At 40.7% G+C, this 19,718-nt stretch overlaps 1 protein-coding gene across 1 annotated transcript in view; it reads right to left on the bottom strand.

Moving 5' to 3' along the window:
* LOC118404821 (replication factor C subunit 1-like) overlaps window positions 1-19,718 on the bottom strand; it is a gene marked incomplete in the record, with an annotated part of 33,779 nt that overhangs the window by 1,230 nt on the left and 12,831 nt on the right. The window contains 14 exon segments of the mRNA XM_035804180.1: window positions 1,964-2,091; window positions 3,199-3,300; window positions 3,714-3,825; window positions 4,308-4,453; window positions 4,968-5,085; window positions 5,912-6,066; window positions 6,787-6,981; window positions 7,638-7,858; window positions 8,592-8,709; window positions 9,145-9,242; window positions 9,777-10,001; window positions 11,315-11,366; window positions 11,700-11,792; window positions 14,336-14,493. Of these exon segments, the coding sequence (XP_035660073.1) occupies window positions 1,964-2,091; window positions 3,199-3,300; window positions 3,714-3,825; window positions 4,308-4,453; window positions 4,968-5,085; window positions 5,912-6,066; window positions 6,787-6,981; window positions 7,638-7,858; window positions 8,592-8,709; window positions 9,145-9,242; window positions 9,777-10,001; window positions 11,315-11,366; window positions 11,700-11,792; window positions 14,336-14,493 (1,921 nt within the window).

Raw genomic sequence — 19,718 nt, 5'->3', positions numbered from 1 at the left:
TTGTTAGACGTCTGGACAATGTGGCTGGGAAGTTCCAGTGGGCTACCAAAAACTATGGGACTTTGCAGGGAATGCTGGAACTAGGTCAGAAATTAGTTGCAAAGAACTTTAAATTCAGAATTTTTGTAGTTTGGTGCCAAAAATCTACAATACATCCCTTAAGAAGTATAACATGTTCCCTTGCAAGGTTGTATATTTTCATAATTTCTAAATGGACATTTCAAAACCATATCAAATTTCACGGTAGTCATTTAACATATATCCTGAAAGGAAACAGAATCTAATTAAAAATTTGGACATCAAGCTACAAGCATTAGTTTTTCAAAAATGTTGCTACAAAACATAACGGGGGGTGCTGTAACTTCGGATGTGCTGTAACTTCGGATTAATTTTTGATTGTCCCTTTATGCAGAAATGAGGCATGTTTGTATTCATCAATAGTGCTGAATAAAATCGCGAAGAACCCAAGTTAATGCACACAGCTGTCGTCTGGATGAAACACGGTTTTGTGTACAATAATCGATTTTTGCGTAACCAAGGAATTTGAGCATTTAAAATGGCTACGTTCGAAACAAGGTCACTGTGTAGTGGCGCCTCTTACATTTAACTTACTCAACAATCACCTTGCAAATTTAGTTGTTTTAGACATGAGGCATAAAGCTATACAAAACACCAATAACTTGGGTACTGGGGAGTTTATCTGGCAATCAAACTGACCTGAAATTACGAAGTAATCGTGGCGTCGAACGCCCTCCCGAAGTTACGTCACGGACATATCTGTTGACCGCTGTTCGAAATGTACCTACAACAGTGCAGGTACCTCTGGTCGCGCTGTACATAAGTCAAGTAGGACTCGCAAATCGGTAAAATTGCATTTAATCTAGCTTATACATGTCGTATAAGTTTGAGTTTGAAAAATCTCAGTGACCGGCTGACGAAACACGACGCGACTGGATCATTGATGTAGCAAACTCATGTCTGCATGAAACCTTAGACTCACATAAAGTTCGCGACAGGCTTTGAAGTCAGCGCGCGGCCCGCCCATCTGACAATATGCAAATCGCTGAGTGCATCATAACACGAACATAATTGAAAGTGAATTTCTCATTGCATGCCCTAAAATAAACCAAGTAAAACACAGCTAGCGGTCCCCAAAAAAATCGAGGATTTGGTTCAAATATATTAATGACTTTGCACTGAACTGATGGAGGGATTTGCCGCATACTTTGAGATCACATGCGGTGCCGTGCAGGGGTCAGCATATCTGTTTCCGGTGTTAACATGCCTGCCGACACTTTCGGCATTCTTGTAACAAATTTGTGGCATTTTGTGCGCTCATACTCAAGAGCCATGGGTGTGAAATGAAGTATTTACTCTCATCGCCAAACGAAGCAACAGATCGTCAGCGTTGAAGTGACTTGGAATGCAACAAGCGGCGTAAACAATCGCTAAGTTACAGCGGGCCTTGCATTGGCGGAAATTTACGCACGGTCCAAAAATACGAACCAGAGGGAAGCTGAAGTTAGTTGACACAAAATTCTTCTTTCTGTTTTCTTAAAATTGTTCCAATGAGTCAAAGAGAAACAGAGGTATTTGTAATCCGAAGTTAGGGTACCCTATTTAGAATGGAACAATGTGGAACGCAATATTTACAACAACAATTTTCTGTTTTACCGGCCGAGATTCATGGTGTAAATCGTGCACAGATGATGTAAAGTAAACTCCTGAACGGAAAATTCCCAAACACCACCACTCTCATTTATCATTAGTCAAAACGCAACAGTTTTTAGACAACTGACACTGATACAATTCGATGTCGAACACAATTACGTCCGAAGTTACAGCACCTTCCGTTAGTCCTCCTAATAAAAACAAAATCTTACATAAATTTGAACATCTTACCTTAATCATAGGGTCTAGTTTGGGATCTTCCTTCTCTTCGTCACTCTCCTCCAGAGCGCCCCCCTCCCCACCATCCTCCATGTCCATGCTGTTTGCTGCCCCTCCTCGCTTTTTCTTGGGAGCAGCACTTGTGGAGTAAGGCTGCATGTGGGCCTCCTTGTTGTAGGCACGTGTGAAGGCTGATTTTACCTGGGGGTGTAGAAAAAGCACAGTGGTTAACAACCATGCCTCTGGGCTGAAAGGTCCAGGATTCAAATCCCAGCTTCTGTTGCTCACGTTATGTTAGTCATTGTATGACATTATTTCATAATAATAATAATAATAATGAATGGTTTATTTTCGCGTCATGCGACATACAATAACATACAATGGCAGCCTTTACATCTCTCGGCTGAATTGCAGTATGTTTTACACCTATTACAATTAAAATGAAAAACAATAGAGGTACATAATTCAACACATTTTAAAAATAACAATAATTACTTTTAACATAACTGTGTATACATTCAAGACTTATTCATAGCTAGCATTTTGAACTATTAAGCAAGTCGACAAGGTACGGCAGTGTAGTCTTCCTATACCTAGAGGTATAGGAAGACTACACTTCATGTTATAACTTGTGTAAACCTGAAAAGAGTCCTTATACATGCATCCTGTCACACAGTTGATGAGCTTTTGTCATGTTTGTTGATTAATAGATTGGGTTGCAGTTTTAAACACGTAGAGTATGGCTGCATGTGGGCCTCTTTGTTGTAGGCACGTGTGAAGGCTGATTTTACCTGGTGGTAGAGAAAAAATAAAGGTCAATGAACAATTTTTATAAACCATGATAGTATTAAGGATTATCAGATGTTCACAATGGTTGCTGAAACGCCTGAAACCCCAACAAAGTTATAGGATGCCAAGTAGAAAAAAAATTTGCAAGCAACAAATTAGGTCAGAATGTCGATTGTAAAGGATGACTTCACCTGGTGGTAGAGAAATAAAGGTCATTGAACGGTTTTTAGAAACCATGATAGTATTAAAGATTTAGATGTTCACACTGGTTGCACACTCTCACTGCACTTGCATCACGCTTGTGTCACTGCGGGGTTTGTTCACTGCGTCACTGTTTTGTTATTTTCTCAGATTTTTTATAATTTAGATATTGATAAATACGTAAAAGTACAAGTCATGTAGATTACAAGTGTAAGACAAGCTCTTCATGGGTGAGCACATTAAACCTTTTCATATCCTTTTTCCCCTTACATTCAAAATACACACTTAACAAACTGGAGTCCATCCACAGTTCCTTACCTTACTATTGACTTTCTCAGCGAGGTTAGGACGACCCTTGAACTCTGTCAACTCCAGCATACCATCATAGTCTTCCCTCATTAGGTCATAGGCTGACAGGAGCTGGAATAGAGAATAACAATTTCATCAGGTCAAGAAGTTACATACATTTATACATACGATTAATTTGCCAGAGGTCCTTTGTTTGCACACTGCAAGTTTTAAGAACCCAGCACCATTAAATTGGTATGTTTTAAGCCTTTAGGCCATCTTTCACTAGGGCCTACAATAAGTTTCTTTGAATATTGTATATTAAAGACCCTATCATTACACCAAGAGGTTGTGAGCATGAATCCCAGCGGCGTCTCTCAACTAACTTGCATGCTACTAGGAACTGTCACACTCATTAGCATTCATTGTGCTCAATTGAGATTTACTGGTTCCTGATCACCTACACTTAAAATTTTTCTCAGAACCTAACAAAAATATAAAGCCTAATTTCAACAGTCACCTAAAATAATACACAAAAAACTTACCTCCACAGCTTCTGGCACACCCTCTGTCTCCTGTGTGACCAGGAGGTTTAAAATTCTCCTCCGAAGTGGATCGAGGTAGTCTTCCTGCAGGCTCTTCTTGGTACAAGACGTTCTGAGATAGAAACAATGGACAAACAATGAGGATCAATCTTCCCGAAGAAGGTTGAAGGAAGCAGGAAAACAATGGACAAACAATAACATTCATTACGTCGATGAAGGTTAGACATCCAGGTAATAATAATAAGATACGGCAAAAAGCAGTTACTCAAGCAACTGGATATGATTTTGGAAACAGTCAGACGTGTCAGACAAGCATACGGTGTCTTTCATCAGTGACAATAGCTCTTCAGTGAGCTTAACTAGATCTTCATCCCTAATTAAATGGAGGTCCCCTGTTTGAGAAGAGCCACGCCTTGAGCATTTAAAAGCACCCACTGCACCTGTCGAAACGGGTCCTTCCCGGTATAAGTGGATCAATCTGTCAAAATACAATGTATGTAGCTTGTGTTCAGTACAAACCTAGTTTGTTACACCATAAGGCGGTTTACAGGGTATGCAAAACAAACAAACTTCTGGTAGACTTGTGTAATGTACCTGAGGTGCATGTGCATGTGTAGCTCCTGCAGGAGTCTTCTCAGTCGGTTCTGTTTGGAGAACTGTCCCAGCCAGCCGGGGAAGCTGATCATCCCGCTGAGGTGACCTCGCATGTACTCACCCGGCAGCACAGAGGCATAGATGGCCTGGTAGGGTTAGAGTTCAAAGTTCAGGCTTTCATAAAGTAACGTTTAACATTTCTATATGTCTAAACAAGTGTCTTACAGTTTCATTTATTTAAAGTTTCATTCCTGAGTAGTTTCCTCTAGTTGGTAAATCAGTGGACAACAAAATTATGAAGTAGCAAGCAACAAAGTAAGTATTACCAAAGGAAGGTCACAAAACATTGTTGTATAATAAGAAATTTGTTATCCATGAGAAGGTTAAATTAGCTTTCCTTTTTCTTTCAAGACAGCAAACATGTTTAAGAAATTTGAATTGCATGACAAGAAACCTTTTCATGTTGTAACACCCCTAGAGTTTGCAAAGTGCATTGTTTTCTATCTATTTATGTACTAAGGTTACTGTATATTATAAGATTTGGAGAGGCTTAAACTTTTGATAAAAAGATGGTTTCAGTATAAAACACAAACACTAGAATGTCAAATCTTAGTATTCAATATAATCATAACCAACAAAAGTCAATACTGCAGTACTGACCTGAGTTGGTAGGAGTCCCCACGACTGCCGACTTCGGATGAGTTTGTCTACAAGGTCTCCATCACAGATGCTGTCAGCAGTTTGACTGAGTAGAGACAACTGCTTCTTCATATTATTCCTGGAACAATGGAAAGAAAAAAACAGGTTTTGAAAACAATAAAAGATCTAGAGATAGAAAGGTGGTCTTATGTTGTTGACTTAGAATCTAAAGGTTCTGAGTTCGAATCTGTAACAGGTCATAACGTAGGATGGAGGGTACATTTTGTAACTCTGTGTTTTGAAGTTTCAACAATAATAGCACACATTAAGTGTGTTCTAATCATTCTGTTAATGCCCAATGTAATTCAAGTTGCAGTGACTGCAAATGCCCTATGTGATCTATAACAGATTGTGATCTATAAGGCCATGTTGACTTGATTATATGTATGACATCCTTTTCCAACCACAAAACTGATGCAAGCATGCAAATAAAAATTTTGGCCCCCAAACAGTTGTCTTCATTATAAAATCTAAGTGGTCAGGAAGGTTTAACAAAGGACCTAACACACCGAGTATGGTAAACCGAGCAATACATTTCTACATTTTTGTTCTTTTAAACCTTTCAATCTTTGACATTGGAATTAATGCTAGCATTCATTGACATAAATATGCCTTTGGGTACATTTTTGTTGTCTGCAACATACATTGTATATTTCCTCATTTTTCCGTAGCCTCCATAGCAGGGAGTGCCAAAAAAGGCCATAGAGAGCTTGCTATGGAGGCTAATTTTTCCGCTGCTTTGAATGATTTACAGTGTAGTTGACAACTTTTTTTTTTTACTTTTTTGAAACGTCAGAAAATTTAGGCGCGTGCAGATGTCATCCATATAATCAAATCAACATGGCTTAATGTCAAAAACAAACATGGTAAAGTTTTCATGCTAATATGATGAGAAACTGCGGCACCTGGCAGCATTTGGCAGAACGTTTGGGTAGTTTTCCTGGACAAACAGTGGCATCATGCTGTAGTCATTGAAGAACAGGTCACTCTTGTCCATGATGGTCATCCTCGCTGTGTCCTCGCCTGAGCTGAACACCTTCCTGGTCACTTCAAAAGGACCCTGCACAAACATTCATATAATTGAATCTGAGATAAGGCTTAAGAAAATAAGTTGTGTTTCCAGTTACCCCACCAACCCTAGCAAAAACCTTAGACCAATGTTAGCCTGTTTTTGGTTGACCAACATACATGTAGCACTGGCAATTTCAAAGGGACACCAAATTTTTAATCTGACATCAGATGAAAATGTAGAATTATTCTAATTATAATTTATATTAATTATATTTGAATTACTAATTAAATAGTTCTCCTGATTTCTGTTGAAATAGAAAATTGTGCCTTAAGCTTGTACAATGTACATGTACAATGGTCTATTTGTATGATTAGAATATGATGATGAAAATGTCAGCATCCTTCATGCATTTCAATCTTACATTGTTTAACAATAGTTATTGGATCACTTTGATCGAAATCTTTAAAAAAACCTCGTTAAAAAACAAACACCTATCGGCCCTAAATTTTTCAGGGCTGTATTCAGAAAGTAACACGCAATTTTTTTCCTAGTTACTACTCGTATGATGACAGTCTGCATGTAATCTTTCACTATAACTGTGCATGCAAAAATGCATTGAATTTTCATATGTATTCATTCTAGCAAAGCTAAAGCAGAGTGATGGATGTCACTCAAGACGTCTGGATGAAGATCTTCTAATTTCTAGCTTAAGAGATCCAATCCCCTTTAAATAAAATACTAATTACATCATGTAAGCATAAACCTCACCTGTTTGATGTCCTTCTGCGCCTGTTTGGAGGCCTCCTTGGCCTGGTCAAAGGTCAGCGCCTTGTCCTGCACACTCCACATGTACAGCTGGTGGATGACCTGTCGGACGTCGTGATTGGTCGCCTCGATGATCTGATTAAGAGCCGGGGGAGGAATCTTCAGTCCTTCCTTGAAGGCCATACTCATCATGGCAGCCTGTGGACATTAAAAAAATATCACCATAAGTTGTGTGCAATTCCCAATATGACAGTAGTAGATGTTCCAGTAATGTAGGAACATTACCATTTATTTATAAAAAAGCCACAACTCTTAATAATCATGTATTCTTGTCACAGAGTATTATGCATGAGATTTTGCCTCCTTTGCATACTTCTAGCAGCGCTTACTATCATTTCATGGGGGGGAGGGCTGCTTTGTGATTTTCAACATTGGCTACGCTGCTCTAATGATCTGGGAGTGGGAGTTTCCGCGCCATCTTCGTTGATGATGGTCACACTCACTATAGACTATAGTGCTCTGATGAACATGTTTAAAGAAATTGTATGCCTGAGCTTTGATTCCCATATGCATCTATGGATATGCATATACAATGAGTGTTGCCAAATTACACGCTGCCTTTTTCGAGAAAGATTTAATGCAAGGAGTAGAAGTCTGACAATTTTGATTGAGCAAACATACTATCACCAGCTTTGAAAAACAGTATGGTTGTCGAACAAAAACACCTATACCAGTAGATTGAACCCCTACCGTAGTGTCTGCATGACTGTGTGGCCCGAGAGCTATGGAAACAGAGACAGGCACCACTCTACATATCAACAGATGTGGGAGGGATTTGAACTTTGACCTCTTACCCTAATTTGTTCCACGCGCGGCCTCTGGAACCGCAGGTCGAAGCAGTAGTTGACGAGCGAGCGCATCTTCTGGTGTGACCTGTCGTTGCACATGCAGACGATCGGCACCTTCGTGTGTTTGATCAGGTTGATGAGCTCTGCGATCCCGCCACGGTCCTCGTTTCCTGCCATGCCGTCCACCTCGTCCATAATCACTGCCTGACGCATGGTACCGGCGTCCTCTGAAATAAAAATTCATTAACGTTAACATGGCCAGGGCTATTTCATTATTTCTTTTGAGGAGGGTTATTATTACAGGGGTCCTCGTTCCCCCCATGCCGTCCACCTCGCCATAACCACTGCCTGACGCACGGCACTGGAGTCCTCTGAAATAAAACGTTAACACTACCCTCCTCAAAAACAGCCCTCAGCTGGCCTGGGCTATTTTTCAGGAGGGTTAAAGGGGTCCTCGTCCCCCCGATGCCGTCCACCTCGTCTTTAATAACTGCCTGACGCACGGTGACTGCATCCTCTAAAAAAACTTATCAAAACACAGACTCCTCTTATTTAATACAGTTTCATAATAACCTTATGACAATAGGACATATCTAAATTTTTTTTACATGTACTAGCAAATGGGAACAAAATACTGTATACTTTCTAACAATGTGAAAAACATAATGTGAAAGAAGAAACAGATGACAGAGGAGAGGGAGAAAGGATGGAAGGAGGCAGTGAAGGATTGAGGAGGGAAGTGATGAGAGGTAGAGTGGAAGGATGGATGAAAGGATGGAAAGGACAAGGGAAGGAAGAAAGGAAGGAGGGATAGGAGGGATGGAAAGGATGGAGGGAAGGAGGAAGGGAGGAGAAAGGAAAGAATAATAGAACAAAGGAGTCAGGAGTCAGTGAGGGATGGAAAAAGGATTATCATAGAAAGAAACACATCCAGCTGTGCTTGTGTGTGAACCTTCCTACCTTGTTTCTGGAAGCCCACGATACTCCGTGTGGTGAGAGCCTCGGAAACCTCCTCCTGTAGGCTACGTTTGCTGCGGGTGTCGCTAGCGTTGAGCTCAATGTAGGTAAAACCCAGCTCCTACATGTACAAGGGAGGAACACATCACACCTAAGTAGGATTTTTTCTAGCACTTGTTGCCACCAAATACTGTAGGCTACATTTATACATTTGCTGTGGGTGTCACCTTCAGCTCAATGACATGTTATGTAGGTAAAAACTAAACCCAACTCCTACGTGTACATGGTAGGAATACAGTTATAACTGAGTAAGGTCTCCAAGAGTAGGACCTGTTGCCACAAAATACTGTAGACTACACTTGCTGTGGGTGTCACTAGCATACAGCTCAATGTAGGTAAATCCCAACTTCTACATGTACAATGTACGAACACATCACAACTAAGTATGAATTTCCCATGGAACTCATTTTCCACCTAGTACTGTAGAGGCAACCTCAGTAGATAGCTAACATCTACATGTGTTAATATGTGTAATACAAATACTGTATACACAAACCTGACAACAGAGGGTTGCCGCTGTTGTTTTCCCCACCCCAGGGGGTCCGGACAGTAGCGCCGCCCGGAAACCAGAACCATCCTCCTTAACTTGCCTTCCTGTGAAAGGAAGATCTTTCTTCAGGATTTTGTAGGTAGAATTCATATTTCATATTCATTGATCATGTCAGTCATGTATTGTTTTACTCCATTATCCCTCTATTCGGTAAACGGTAAGCCCTCTATTCAATTATTCACTCATTCCTTACGACTACAAAGACTGGAGCTACATCTAAATGCTATGTGGCATTTCAGCTCGAATCTGTATTCCCCCTTGTGCCAGTATATGACTGGAGTAGATTTTATGATCCAGACAGATGATGATGATTTTTTCTCTCAATTTTCAAAACATTCTCTCATGAAAGAAGAATGAAAATCAGTTCACATTAATCTGAAGACAAGAGTAGCCTGATCTAGGGCTTGAAATTAAGACTGGCTCTAAGGCCATGGAAGTTGGATGCCTCCAAACCCCCCTAATAGTGGCGCCAATATCACTTACGGCAACTCACCAAGACATTTGACCCCCTATAATAAATCCTAGCTGAAAGCCTGTTTCATGACAGTGTGGAAATTCTAATTTCGATGCCTGCTAACCTGAATGATGCTTTGGCCACGCCTGTAGCCACTTCAGCAGTTTCTTCACGTTACTGCGGTCCCCCTGCTGACCAATGATGGCCTTGGTCGTCTGAGGCTTGTACTTATCCACCCACAGGAGGCTGGGTTCCGGGCTATCTGTTGTTGTTAGACTTGCAGCAGGCTTCTTCGGGCTTTCGACACGGCTACTAGAGGCCACTGGCTTCCTAGTTGTGGCTGCAGGCTCTGTAGCAAAGATTATCAAACACTTCATGTTAATTACAAACTCTTTTCTGGGTTTTGGGCTATGTGTTGTTAGACTTGCTGCAGGCTTCTTTGGGCTTCCGACACGGCTACTAGAAGCCACTGGTTTCCTGGTTGTAGCTGCAGGCTCTGAAGTGAGGTTTATCATCAAACACTTCATGTTAATCACAAACTATTTTCTGGGTTCTGGGCTATCTTGTTAGACTTGTACTTGTAGTAGGTTTCTTTGGGCTCCCAACACGGCTACTAGAAGCCACTGGCTTCCTGGTTGTGGCTGCAGGCTCTGTTGTGAGGTTTATTAAATATTTCGCCTTAATGAGAAACTCATTTCAGAACAAACTGTTGAGATATCTAGTAAATACATTACATACAATATGAAAACCTAGACATAAAATTGGTATATATTTCTTGAAAAAAATCCAATACTTTTATGTTAAGATTTCTGGAAGGGACTATCAATGCAGCTGCCCGGCCGGTCTCGGTTTTGAAATGTGACATATGCCTTACTCGTTTTCAATACAGTCACTGTCCTTGGTGCTAAAAATCTTGTGATGAGCACAAAAAAATTTGAACAGTTCAAGATGGATTTCAAACTTTATCTACTACTTAAGAGTAACACTGGGTAACACAGCACAGTGTAAAAGCAACCTTCTAACTCTTCTTCATGCACCATCTGAATCCAATCCTACTTTTATGTTAAGATTTCTGGAAGGGACTATCAATACCAGACTAGACAGCAACAAGGTAAACTACCTCTAAAGGTCTTAGTAGTGGTGCAGACGATAGGGTCAAGTATAAGCCTCCACCGTTGACGTTTTTTGTTGACCTTGACAACTGTTCTTGGTAAAGACGCTTCGGTTTATTTGTATATATTGTTTGTTGTCCTCTGGTTGTCTTACTGAATGTAACACGTTTCGTTTTTGTTATTTATGTAGTGGGCCCCCTTGGAAATCAACTTCAAACAAGTTGAAGGGGCTACCCACATGTTTTGAGATGAATAAATAAAAATAAATAAATAAGCCAGTTCAAAGTTCGAACTGTGTATGCACAAGGTCAAAGGTGAAAGCCCCTAACTTGTAAACAGGTCTACACCATGCTTGGTGCATGTCCATACATGTTTTGTTTATGTTTCCATAAACAAAATGGAGACATAAACATACATATTAAACATTAACAAGTTACCCACGGTGCATTACCGGTACAATGAACATGCACTGTTCAAACCAGTTTGTTCAGGAATACATCATTATAGACCTTGATTCAGAATAGTTTTACTTACTAAAAAAAACTCTTACCTGGCTTGTTTGGACTTTTCTTTGGTGGAGACTTTTTGCTCTTGCTTGTTGCCTGACATGATGTAAAGAAAAATCATCATCAGTATAAAAGAAGTATAATCTCATTAGCCAAATGTCAGGACAGTCAACATTTATACAATGAACAACTTTCAACTTTTAAAGCACACAAGTTCTGTTTACTTAAATTAGGAATCCATCCTGAAGTTAGCAGACAATTCACATGGACTTGAATCTCTTCTGAATGAAGTTATCACATAAGTCACATAGACATGATGCAGATCTATATCCTGCCCGAAGTTAGCAGATAATTCACAGGGATGTGAATCTAGATCCTGCCTGAAGTTAGCAGATTATTCACAGACATGTACAACATATGTACCATTACCTCAGGAGGAAGGTCATACGGCTTCCCTGGTAGGGTCTTTACTAATTCCAACAGCCCGTCTTCATCTAAGGTTTTGAGACCAAGCTGAGAAACCTGCAAGAAAGTAACAGAATGTAAGAAGAAATTGAAAATATGTAGAAGAAAATTGATGATTGATGATCAGCCAATGTGAATAATGATAGTACAATGTATCTTAAATTTTCAACAATGTCAGTGTCATTTAACCTGGATGAATGATAATAACATTAATGACTCATGTCTAGGCCTAGGAAAAAAAATGTTGTGTTTCCTGTTTCAGTCCTGAAAAAATTAGGGTCGGTAGGTAGGGATTATCTTTTTTTTTCTTGTATTTTTTTTAGGCTGGCCAAAATTCTAGTGATACATATTTACAATACAGTTGAACAAAGTAAACTGAAATGTATGATGACTAGTGGTGCATACCGGTTCGCCGAACCGGACTTGGACTTGCTATAACTTTCGGTTCAAGTCCGGTTAAAACCGGAACGTCGAAAACCGGTTTTCTGGAAAACCGGATATCTCTTTCTTATTGTATACTAGTATCATCTAAAACAACGCTAGATGCCTATGTAACTTTATCAATCGCAGCCAACGGGCCAGAAAATAACGTATTTCTGCGAAAATGAATTGTCCTACCGCCATAAGCGGGCCAAGCACATGGTCGCGCCACGGGAACCTTCTTTCAAAATCCGGCAACGCGGCAAAAATGACAGGTTCACTTTAGCAATATTACCCATGAAAATAAAGTATGTGGATTTGTTTATCTCCTGGTATGGGTTTTAAGTCCCATATCTTCTGAAAATGAAGAAAATTTCCGAGATAAACAAGCGACTGTTGACATTTGCCGCTTGCCGGGATACTTCACTGAAAGCATGGGTGAGCAGCTTGTTAAAAAGAAATACCGACACGTTTTATTAAAAAAAGTTTAAGTTCATAAACTTATTTTATACCTCCTGCCTTTATCTTTGTAACGAATAAATTTACAATTAATTTGTAAGGTTAAATGTAGAGTATAAAAACACCGCACGTATCCTTTTCTACCCGCATTACAGTAGGCTATCCTATTGACCCCTATGACCTCGCAAGCGCCATTTTGAAATTTCGGCCGTCAAAAAAAAAGCGGAAAAGGTCGGATTTTGCCGTGATTTCCCGATAGTTTTCATTAAAAGTCGATGTTTCTACAACTTTGAAAATGATGCAGTCGTCTTTGGCAATATCTTTATAGCATGCGGCCCGGTCGAATGTGGTTGCGGGCGCCGGAGACGGAAATTATGTCTCGCCTAGAGCAAGTCGCTTTATGCTTGTGTCTATATGGGAAAATTAGCGACCGTCAAAAACCGGACTTATAAGTCCGGACCTGAACCGGAATCTTTGGACTCGAGTCCGAACCTGAACCGGAACGTGAGCTTCGGTACGCACCACTAATGATGACACTTGTCTTTCAATGTCAAACTTTAATTTTGTGCATGATAGATACATTTATCCTTCATTAGATGGGACAAGCAGTGTTTTACTTCAATAGGAGGCAGGCTAAATAAAAATTCTAACTGGAAGCTACATGTATGTGACTCCACTGCCCACCCCAAAAAAAAGTCTAGGGTCGGCAGTTTTTTTTAGGGTAGGGCCATGTTGATTTGATTATATGGATGACATCCGCGCTCGCACCAATTTTCGGCCATTTCCCCAAAAAAAAAAAGTTTTGGACCACATAGTAAATTGTGCAAAGCAGCTGTAAAATGAGCACAAATATTCCGTAGATTGAAAAAAAGTATCAGAAAATCGATAACTGATTCCATAGAATGCCAAAATAAATCTCAAAAATGAAAAAAATAAGATGTGAAAGGACAGAAAGAAAAATAAGCTATTTTTGGTAGGGGTTTGTACATGTACCAGTAAATTCAGGATAGGTCCCGTTCAGGTCCAGAGGATCATTTCCAGGTGGACGTGAACCTGGACCTGATTGTCTGTGGAAACTTGAGAACTGATAATACTCAAAACAATGGTAATTGGTCAATTTTTCTACAAAGGAATCTCTTTGGTGGATCATTGGACTACCACTGGCATTTTAAAATCCCATCTTCATGTAATAAAGGCTAACTGTCTCTGTACCTTTGCCTGTAGAAACTTTGTACAAGTGACTATAACCTCTACTCACTTCGCTTTTGTTGTCTTCTTGGCCCGGTAAGACCCCAAACACCCGCCGACATAGTGTGTCCATTTTGCAATTGGCGAACCCTGTTCGTCTGATTTTTTTTTCAGGTCTGTTTATTTCAGATTGGTCCAAGAAGAAAAAAAATGTTTTGCACCCGTATGATGTACTGGTCACAACACCTAACTGTTGGTATACCATACTATGTGTTTGTAGTCCTATGTTCAACCTCCCTGGCCACATTGATTTCATACTGAAGCCAACTTTTTTTTTTGGCCAAACTTTTTTTTTATTCGCTCGCTCGCATCAATTTTGGAGTTCCCAGAGGATGTCATCCATATAATCAAATCAACATGGCCTAGGTAGGGAAACAGGAAACACAACATTTTTTTTCCTAGGCCCTATCTACAAGACCCTTTAAGCTATGTCAAATAGCGATTACACAATATATCCTGGCACTGTTACCCACCTTGTCCAGTTTACTCTCCCCAGCGTCCCTCCCCACCACCACGTAACTGGTTCTCTTGCTGACTGAAGACGTGACTTTCCCTCCGTACCTCTCTACCAGTTCCTTGGCCTCGTGACGTTCCATCGACTCCAGGATTCCCGTCAGCACAAAGGTCAAACCTGAAGTAACAGGAGTTCAAAGATGTCATGGCTCAATGGAATATACATGAAGTACAATGTTAAACTTACTTCCAACACTATTATAATGTTAGTGTTATTGGCCAACTACTCTCTCTTGGCAGCCAAGGGTTGAATTGCTTACAGCTTACACTAAGGCCCACTTTACGACGTCCCAACAACATCTCCCGGTATCTCAGGCTTCTCCTGCGCGCTAGCCTTGCTCCCTGCCTCATGTTGGACATAACGCGAATGAGACACGTAAACAAAAACACCTGAAACACGGCGAGCAACAAATGTTGTGGCGGCTCTCCCGCCATATATTAGATTTGCGCCTTATGTCAGAGTGGGTCAGGTAAGGTCACTACCGCATGCCCTAAGCACCGTGGGTGTCCTGCCAGATTTCCGGGCGGTGTGTAAAGAGGTCCCGATAGCGGCGTCCCGACTGCGGGAAATTTCACCACTGACGCGAAAAGCGTAATGTAAAGTGGGCCTAAGTTACAGTAGGCGGGGCTAAATTGCAAGGGTGAGTGAGTGAAGAGAGCTACCATTCAGCGTCACTCATGTGACCTCAATACAACAGTAATTGCCCCAGGTACGGCCAGGGACTGTAGGTTTTGAACCACTCACACCGCACCATCGCAAATGTGTTGGGTTCTTTAATGTGCTCGAGGTGTGGCTCTACTGAAACACAGGACCTCTATTTAACGTCCTATCCGAGAGACGGTACATATAAGGTATACATGTACATGTACATCAAATTTTCAACGATCACTGTCACCTTCTTTAGGATCAATAATGATAAGTCATACCCCGAAATGTAACCTTGCGAGAGTTACAAACACCTTATCTTGTACATACATGACATCAACAAAGATCATGGATCATGGTGTTGTGGTAGCAGAGTACAGTTTTTGGCCTATGGGGATTTCTATAGTTAAGGACCACAAGGTGACTGACATCGACGCTGATAAAATCATAGCAGGGTGCAGTTTTCAAGCACAACAAACTAATATGTTGAAGTCGAGGGTATAACCTACCAAAATAATCGAAAAACAGAAAAAGTTGTCGTTTTGAATTTTTTTAAGGACCTCTTTTAAATGGGGTCATGCGGGGTCATGCGGAACTGCAGCCGACTCACAGGGGCAGGCAGCTGTAAAGGTCACGTGCATTTATACATGCAAATGGACAAACATCAAAACCTTACACATACCACCTGAAAGTCGACTCTACCATATAGCAAAGCTCATCCCCCGCTGTCTTTCACGTTACAGTGTTAACAGGCGCTTCCAGATTTCGGCCGCATTACTTTTTTACCCCTACGTAATAGACCACGGGGGTCGTGGATAAATACTGTGGGCTGCGACCTCAAGTTGTTTCTGGTATCTGTCAAGAAATGAGCATTTCTCGATAATACATTAACACGCTACTGCTGGACAAGCGCCATCCATTGGTTTACTGATTTACAAAACATCGGAGGAAACCTTCTAGCAAAGGTAACGAATTAAAAAAAATATTATACTACGTATGTCTTTGTTAAATCGACTTTGCAGAATTCCTTTTAAATGAATATCCCTTGTCGGTAGCACGTGTAAGCCATTTATTTTCTATCAAGGACTGAGAACTATGATGAAAAAGAAAGTGGTATGAGAAGCTTCCAGACGTGTTATAATCATATTATAATATCAAAGCTTAGTCGGAATCAACCAGCTCTAGCTGTGGCATGGAGAATTTACACCTCAGGATATTTCTTCATGACTAGCCAATCAGAAACAAAAGATTGTCCATGTATATTCAAGCAGCCGTATTAGAATGTATCATGTATGTACGAAGTTTAAGGCAATACTGTAAAATGCATTTAATTTCGCGGGAATTTATTTCTGCGTTAGCGGGAAAATGGAGTTTTTGCAGCGGTTTTAAGTTCGTGGCAGGGCCACAGACTGTAGTCAAAAACTATAATGGAAAAATGTTCGTGGTGGTTTTAAGTTCGCGGTGAAGTGGCCACAGCAAAAACTGCGAACATAAAACCACCGTGAACATTTCTGCATTTACAGTATACATTCAATATCCGGCTACAAAAGGCCCAAAATACATATTGCAGACGGACAAATCGGCACGATGGCGCAAAACCAGGCCCTGCTCTTCTGGATATGCTTGATTTCAAGTTATCTACTTCTTGTGACTGTGGCAGCCTTACAATGCCCCGACTGCTGTCGCTCCTCCAACATTGTATGGCAGCGCGTTATCTGCCACTGTCCAGACGAAAACTGGGCAGGGTCCCCCTGTAGCTGGGTCGGGTACGGAGGAACGTACCGCTTCCCTGCGTGTCTCGACGCCATACCGACCGACTTCGACAAAGCCACGCTATCCATCTTCATCAAGCATCTCCGCTCTCCGACGATTCACGAGCGGTCTTTCCGGAACGGTACAGAAGTGCGTTTCCTTGGAATCCGGCAGTCAAACGTTTCCACCATTCAGCCAGGAGCGTTCCGAGGTCTCCATTTGGTGCAAGAACTTCTTCTCTATGACAACCGCATCACCAGTCTTGGTACGTTGACAATGATTTGTTTCTTGGTCTCCTGAATTAAATTTTCAATACAGGAGACACGAATTCATTTTTTAAATTTACACTTAACACAGTTTGTATGCTTAGTTAGTGACTCCCAGGGTTCTAGCAGTGCATTTTTAGTGTAACAGGCCACTACTAGACTAAGTACGCTATAATTTTCAACTACCACGCTAAATGAAGACCACTACTGTAATTTTCAACTAGCATACATAGTGGTACTTTGCTGTCATTTACTTGTTGAAAAGTGATGATATGCCACTCTAAACTGACCAAAAAGTCCTTCAAATTACATGTGATGTTACCGCAAGTCCCCTCACGCATTCCCTTATCATGCCAACTTTTTATGTGGGCGAAGCCCAACATTTAGTTTTTCCTCAGATATTTGCATATTCCAACCGGAAATCAGAAAAAATGGAAGCTGTAAACATGCACTCCACGTTTCAAGCTTTTTGATTGGCTTACAGTCGCACTTTCTCGGTTTTACGTCAGAGGTGAACCTATCAACGCACAGAACACAATCGGCATCGACTTTGATAATAGCCAATCAGAACTCAGAAAAAATGGAGGCTGTCAACATATACTCCGCGTTTCCAGCTTTTTGATTGGGACAAAGTCGCGGACTGTCTCGGGTGTACGCAGAACTGAACCAATCAACGCACAGGACACAAAATGGCATTCGGCATGCAGTTTGACAACACTATAGCAGCTGAGATGACCAAACAAGCGCTCAAGGAAGAAGTTGCCCGCCATGGAATGAACGAGATTGATAAATTTTCACACAAAAACGTTATCTTCAGAAAATTGGACCTTGGAATCTTGCAAATTCAACGGTGAACGGATGTGTTCAAGCAACGCAATGAGGTATCTCCAGAAATGGGGTAAATGTACGAAGTTAGTGTGTACGAAGTTGTACGAACTTGTACGAAGTTAAAGATAGATATAGACCGTAATCGGTAAACTTCGGAAGTTTTAGGTGACGTCATCTAACTTCGTACAGGTAGGCAGGGTTGGTGTACGATGTACGATGTACGAAGATAACAAATCTAACTTCGTACAGGTAGGCAGGGTTGGTGTACGATGTACGAACTTAACAAATCTAACTTCGTACAGGTAGGCAGGGTTGGTGTACGATGTACGATGTACGGAGTTAACAAATCTAACTTCGTACAGGCAGGCAGGGTTGGTGTACGATGTACGATGTACGAACTTAACAAATCTAACTTCGTACAGAGGGGAAGGGTTAGTGTACGATGTACGATGTACAAAGTTAACAGATCTTCAGTACAGATGGTCAGCCTTAACGTTGTACGAATCGTTAGAGTCGAATTAAAAAATGAGAGGTCTTATTAAAACACCATATTGAACGATGAAAAAATTACAAACTTTGATAAATAAGACCTATATCTATGTTCATCAAGTGCATTGAAGAATGGTGATCACGTCAGAAATACAAAGTTGACAGTTCTAAGACCGTACAGAAGGCACTTGAATAAGTTTTAAATAATAAAAAGTAACAAAATTTAGAATGATGAAAATATTTTCGAGTTCCCATAAATGTTATCGTTCTCACTAAGGCATAATGGTATACAACAGTCACAAAAATGCTACCTAATGTTAGTCAAAACAAAATGATCTTGACTAAAACTCATTTCATATAAGTCATTCTATAGGAACCTCTTACTTTTATGAGATGGTTGATTCTAACGTTATCTGGCCTAACACCACTGTTTGTTACCAATAAGGGTGTCAGGCAGGAGTGTAAACTAAGCCCTAGACTTTTTAATACTTTTATAAACGATCTAGTTCACGAGTTAGATGATACAGATTGTTCTCCACCCGCACTCAATAATTGGTGATCGATGATGAGAGCATGTGATTAACGCGTGGCTGACCATGTGCGACAGGTGAAAGTAGAATAGAATACTGCGTACGGAGTTAGCATAACCCACAGCATAGTCAAATCATCTTGACTTCGTACACCAGGCCCGACCCATATACGAAGATAGCATAACTCACAACAAAGTCAAAACATCTTAACTTCGTACATCGTACTTCGTACATTAGGTCCGCCCCATGTACGAACTTAGCATAACCCACAAAATAGAAAACATTTTAACTTCGTACATCGTACTTCGTACATTAGGTCCGCCCCATGTACGAACTTAGCATAACCCACAAAATAGAAAACATTTTAACTTCGTACATCGTACTTCGTACATTTGGTCCGCCCCATGTACGAACTTAGCATAACCCACAAAATAGAAAACATCTTAACTTCGTACATTAGGTCCGCCCCATGTACGAACTTAGCGTAGCTACGTCACAAATAATTGTCGACGTTTCCCGAACTTTGCCGACAGCGGTTGTCGAAAGTTGTCGGAAGCTAGAAGTTGTCGGAAATTACGTGTGACGTAGGCTGATCCAAACTTCGTACATTTCACCCATTTCTGGACATGTATGAACGCAATACATTTCTATACCTGTTAAAACGTGTGCCGGTAACATGTAGCACTGGCTAAGTGGTATTGTTCACGCGTGGTAAACTAACGCTCCGGGATCGAATCTGTGGACAGATAATGTTTTTTAATTTTTCTTTTTGCTGCATTTTCGCGAAAATGTTGCCTTTCTTGTTGCTTCTTTTCTTGCGATTTTTGCTTTC

The sequence above is a fragment of the Branchiostoma floridae genome, chromosome 17 (genome assembly GCF_000003815.2).
Source record: "Branchiostoma floridae strain S238N-H82 chromosome 17, Bfl_VNyyK, whole genome shotgun sequence".
In the NCBI taxonomy this organism is placed as follows: domain Eukaryota; kingdom Metazoa; phylum Chordata; class Leptocardii; order Amphioxiformes; family Branchiostomatidae; genus Branchiostoma; species Branchiostoma floridae.
Note: the sequence above shows the minus strand (reverse complement) of the source record. Positions and strands in the feature narration are given on the sequence as shown.